The following is a 5,557-nucleotide window of genomic DNA, read 5'->3' on the forward strand; positions in this document are numbered from 1 at the left end:
AAAGGAATTGAGGAATGAAGTCCTTTGCCGAAGAGAGTTGCTTAGCTCTAAGCAAAGGGAAGGAGAATTTTTTGCTGATTTCTATGTGAGACTTCGACGCATTGCAGAAAAATTTGATTTGTGCCAGGTAATGCCGCTGCATGTGAAGACACCCAACTGAAAATGATTATCTTGATGGGTATTCGAGATGCAGAGTTGGTCCAGAAGTTGTTTGCCTTGGACGCCAACTATCCTCTACAACATTTCGTCACAACCTGTTGATCATATGAGGCAGCTAAACTGCAACTTCTGCCATACGTGGCCCAGCCAGCCAGTTGTGTGCCATTTCAGCCTACAGGAGAAGCAAGAAATGAAGCGGGAAGCCTCCACCTTCACCGAAGTCTTCTAAACCAGCCGTTTTATTCCAGTATTATGCCCATCAGCACAAACCTGATAAATACCCTGCCGCCAACAATACGTGCAAAAACTTTGACCGTGTTGGCCATTGGTCCAGGACGTTGAAGTGTCCTGCCAGCAAAGTCCACTGACGTCATTGTCACCATATTGGACACTTTGATGAAAGCTGCAAGGATGACAAGAAAAATGGTCATCGAGACAGATCTTCAAGCAACAGTGGTGCTTCTGCAGTATCCAACAAACATCAAGATTCACGGACCAGCTGTCGTTGCTTAGGATTGCCTTCCATCATCTTCAAGACGCCCAAATCTATCTGTGTCCTCTTGTCATCTGGCGATATTAACTCTTGCATCAAGATGTTACCTGACACAGGTGCCGACGTCACCATTATCAGACAGCAACACCTGGACACCATGGGTATCTCCAGGAGCTGCTTGCAACCACCTCCGCTGAATGTGACGTTCATAGTGGATGGATCTCCGATGTCACCTGCTCTGGGTTTATTACAAGCTACCCTTACCTTAGGCAAGCGATCATGTCTTGCCAGGATTCAGGTTCACGAAAATGTGGACGTTCCACTTTTATCCTATGGTCATTGCCAAGAACTGTCCATAATATCTCCAGACTTCCCCAAACCCATTTTAGAAGTTAAACATGTCAATGGATGGCAAGGAGCTGCCCATCTCAGCAACTACATCACCTTCGGCAGCCAAGAAATACTTTCTTCAGGAATTTAAAGATATGTTGGTCTCGAAAGAAGATTTGAAGACAGTTACTCTCAAGCATATGGCTGGTCCTCCCATGAGAATCCACCTAAAAGATGGTGCAGTGCCTTTCGTCCTCCACACCCCAGGAGAGATTCCATTTGCTTTTAAGGACCAAGTCAAGAGAGCTTGATTCCATCGTGGCCCTAGGAATAATCGAACCAGCTGGTGATGACCCTTCAGGTTGGTGCCACCCCCTCGTCATCATCACCAAGAATGGAACAGGTGTACGTATCACCGTCGATCTAACCAAGCTGAACAGCTAAGTTTCTCGTCCAGCCCACCCTTCACCCACACCCTACACAGCTATTCGTAGTGTGGACTATAAGTCTCATCTCTTCACCATGGCTGATGCTCTGTATGGGTGCTGGCCGATGGAAGTGGCTGAAGAAGATCGTCATTTAACCATCTTTATTACGCCATATGGTCGGTTCATACATTGCAGAGGACCGATGGGTTTCACAGCTACTGGAGATGCTTTTATACCTGCGAGGGGATATGGCATTTCAAAGTGTCCAAAACTGTCTTAAGGTGATAGATGACCTCCTTCTCTACGACAAAGACTACGTTACCCACCTCCATCGTATCCACGAAGTGCTCACCAGGTGCCACAAGTTCAGGATCGCAGTCAGTCAACAAGGACAAATATTTGGTCGCTGCTCCCTCTGTGAACTTCTGCGGATACACGCTCTCGGGAGACAGCATCTCAGCTGACCACAAGAAAGTCAGTGCGATCAAGGATTTTCCGACCCACCACTAACCTGACGGACCCCAGATCGTTTATGGGATTAGTCAACCAGTTAGCAGAGTTTATGCCTGATATCTCCATTGCAGCCCAACCTCTACACCCCCTGATGAGTTCTAAGAGGATATGTGTCAGGACTTCTGACCATGATGAAGCCTTTCAACGCGTCAAGTTAGCCCTCCCTAGTCCACCAGTTCTCGCCCTCTTTGACCCAGACCTACCCGTTGCTCTTCGAATGGACGCTTCACGCCTCAACGGCATTGGATATGCTCTCCTACAGGACCATGGTAATGGACACCTGCGAAAGTCAAATCACTTTCAAATTCGTCTCCTTAGTGGTCGTGTGTGGTGGCTTAATTCTTGTTTTGTTCGTCCAGTGCCACCCACTATTGGTGACCCCTCTCTCCCTGTTCAGTGTGGTTCTCGTTTTCTCGCTGATGCAGAGACACATTACGCTACCATTGAGCTCGAGATGCTAGCCGTTGTCTGGGCAATGTCAAAGTGTAAGCTATGCTTAGCTGGCCTACAGCACTTTACTCTCATGACGGATCACCAGCCCCTCATTCTTATTCTGAACAGTTATACACTGGATGCCATCGAGAACTCCTGTCTCCAGTGCCTCAAGGAGAAGATCTTGCCCTGCAACTTTACAGCTATGTGGCGTTCTGGGAAGTTACTCTGTGTTCCAGATGCATTGTCTCGATCCCCAGTCCGCCACCCTACACAGGAGGACGAAATCTCGGGTGCTTCTTCTGCTGTTCATCTTCGGACTGTCATAGCCATGAACGCCGTTACTCTTTCAGACAAGTCTTCAGCTCAAGATGCTGACAGAATACTTCAGGATCTTTGCAACGTAGCGAGAGCAGATCCTTCATATACATGTCTACTCAATTGTGTCACGTCAGGATTACCTCGCAACAGATATGACCTGCACAATTCCTTACTCCCATATTGGAAACTACGTACAAATCTCTATGCCGATGGTGACCTCGTCCTGTATGGAGCAAGAGCTGTTGTTCCTGCCGCCCTACATCGCCGCACCTTGTCCCACTTGTGGAAGCAACCAAGCTCAGAGTAAGGCAGTCAGTTTTCTGGCCCGGCATTGACTCTGACATCGCCAATACTGTCGGAGCTTGTGAGGCATGTCAAACATTGCAGCCATCTCAGCAGCAGGAAACTCTACTGAATGATGACAATCCAACAAGACCCTTTGAGTCAGTTTCAGCTGACTTCTTTGTTGTTGCAGGGAAGTCTTTCCTAGTCATCGTCAATCGCTTATTAGGATGGCCTGTTGTTGCCCCCTGCAAAGGCGATACTACAGCTTTAAATACTATTAGGATCTTCTACCGCTACTTCTGTGAAATTGGTGTTCCTCTTCGCCTTAGGACAGATAGAAGGCCACAATTCACCAGTGCAGAGTTCAAGGATTTTATGAAGAGATGGGGAGTTCGACACATAGTAACCTCACCCCACTACCCACAATCGAATGGTCATGCCGAAAATGCTGTCAATTAAGCACCTCATACTGGCAACATCGATAATGAAGATTTTGACTGTGGCTTGCTGGAACTCAGGAATACTCCTAACTTTACAGGACGCTCCCCTGCCCAGATCCTGTATGGCCGGCCTCTCAGGTCATGTATTCATGCCCATCCAAAAGCGTTCTCCAAGGAGTGGCAGGTCAAGACTAAAGACTGTGACCGCCCTGCTGCCGCCCGCTACGAGCAGGTAAAGACCCAGTATGACCAGCATGCCCACTCCCTGCCTAAGATGAGCGTCGGACAGCAAGTTCGGATTCAATAACCAACCTCTCATCATTGGGACAAAGTTGGCATCGTCAAGGGCCATGGAAAGTCAAATCACTTTCAAATTCGTCTCCCTAGTGGTCGTGTGTGGTGGCATAATTCTTGTTTTGTTCGTCCAGTGCCACCCACTATTGGTGACCCCTCTCTCCCTGTCCCTGTGGCCCCTTGCCAGGACCTAGAAAGAGAGTCCTAAGTCACAATTCCTCCTATGAATCCACGTTGTTCCCAAAGACTCATAGAAAAGGAGTTCGCTTGAGAATGCACTACAAGGGTAGGAGGGAGGTGTAGGTACATGGAAAGACACATTTCAAATGTACCAGTATTATCATGATTATTATTATTGTATTTACCATTTACTGCATTATCATGATTATTATTATTATTGTACGTATTATTAACCGTATTATGTACTTTCAACTATTATTTCAGATGTTGCATATCAGTAGATTAAATCCTGTAATGTTAGTAATATGATATGGCAACATTAAGTCAGCACTGGCAACACTTATCTGTTGTGTTCCCATGATGCAGTCTGTCTGTCTACGTACCCTTAGTTGATAAGTTATCTTCTCTTATATCTCACTTATCTTGTGTATTTACTCTAATAGACATTGAGAACCTACTTTTTAAGTTGTATTCTTGCCCCACCAATTAAGGTTAAGGAAGTTACCAACATGTACAATTTCAGGCTTGGGTTATCTCTCTAATTTTATGTTTATAGTGTTCAATACATCAATCAATTTAAAAAAAAAAAGGTACAATGATATTTATAAATGATAAAACAAATGATAACTACTAACCATGGATATGGATACAAATGGTAGAATTGTTGGTGTAAGAGTATGTTACAATAACTTCATTATACCTATTATAAATGTGCATGCTCCATCTGGTGCAAGTAAATTTGCATGAAAGGGAAGACTTTTTCAGGAATATAATATTGATTATCTTATTTTTGCAGGTGATTTCAACTGTATAACATGCATAAGAGATTGTAGTAATAATAACAATGCCTTGCTGTCTAAGTCTATGAGTACTCTAGTGAAAAACCTTGCTTTGAAGGATAATTACAAATACACAAACAGGATATTAGAATACACTTATATACGCAAAAACTGTGGATCCAGAAGAGACAGGATTTATACTGTAAAGTTATTTGGTAACATAACATCTGCAGACACCATTCCAATAAGTTTTTCAGATCATAGTATGGTTGTTTTGAAATTAAACATAAGCACACAAAAAAATTGGCACAGGATATTGGAAGTTAAATGTTACAGTTTTAGATTCTGATGAAATTGAAGAAATTTTTGCATGTATGGCAGTTTATAAAGCAGAAGAATAGTACATTTGATAACATACTTTTATGGTGGGACTGGGCAAAATTACAATGTAAAAAATTATTTATCAAATTATGTAAAACTATTTCACAAGAAAAGTATAGACTGCTGAACTTATCACAAACAAGATTGCGTCAACTTTATGGTTTTAACGGTAAAACTACTGTAAATTATGAAAATAGTAAGATTCTCAAGGATAGGATTTGTGATATCCAGAATGAAATATTAGAAGGGATAAAAATAAGAGCCAAACTAAATGATCGTACAATGGGTGAAAAAATATCTGCACATTTACTTGGTGCTGAGAAAAAGAAAACTCATGCACGTATTACTAACATAAAACAAGTAGATGGTTCCATTTTAGAAAGCACAGAGGAAATTTCTGTGTTTATAAAGGAGCACTTTGAAAAATTGTTTAGTAAGGTAACTGGTCAGGTAAAAAGTCAGGATTATTTTCTTAACCTATGCCATTCTGTCCAGAATCAAGATGACATAAGTTTGTTAAGT

The 5,557-nt window shown here is 43.1% G+C and overlaps 1 protein-coding gene across 1 annotated transcript; it reads left to right on the forward strand.

Annotated features, from left to right (window-relative positions):
- Positions 1 to 1,942: 1,942 nt before the first annotated feature.
- On the forward strand, positions 1,943 to 3,708 carry LOC137623390 (uncharacterized). Its single transcript, XM_068354224.1, has 2 exons — positions 1,943 to 2,979; positions 3,480 to 3,708. Exons 1-2 carry the CDS (start codon positions 1,943 to 1,945, stop codon positions 3,706 to 3,708), a joined length of 1,266 nt encoding a protein of 421 aa, XP_068210325.1.
- The last annotated feature ends 1,849 nt before the right edge of the window (positions 3,709 to 5,557 follow it).

The sequence above is a fragment of the Palaemon carinicauda genome, chromosome 30, assembly GCF_036898095.1.
Source record: "Palaemon carinicauda isolate YSFRI2023 chromosome 30, ASM3689809v2, whole genome shotgun sequence".
In the NCBI taxonomy this organism is placed as follows: Eukaryota; Metazoa; Arthropoda; class Malacostraca; order Decapoda; family Palaemonidae; genus Palaemon; species Palaemon carinicauda.

Excerpts from the sequence above, each read along its gene's own strand:
- LOC137623390 (XM_068354224.1), top strand. The coding sequence starts at position 1,943 with ATGGGATTAGTCAACCAGTTAGCAGAGTTTATGCCTGATATCTCCATT. Across the intron at positions 2,980-3,479 it reads TGGAAGCAACCAAGCTCAGA|GAATACTCCTAACTTTACAG; the intron begins GTAAGGCAGTCA and ends GCTGGAACTCAG.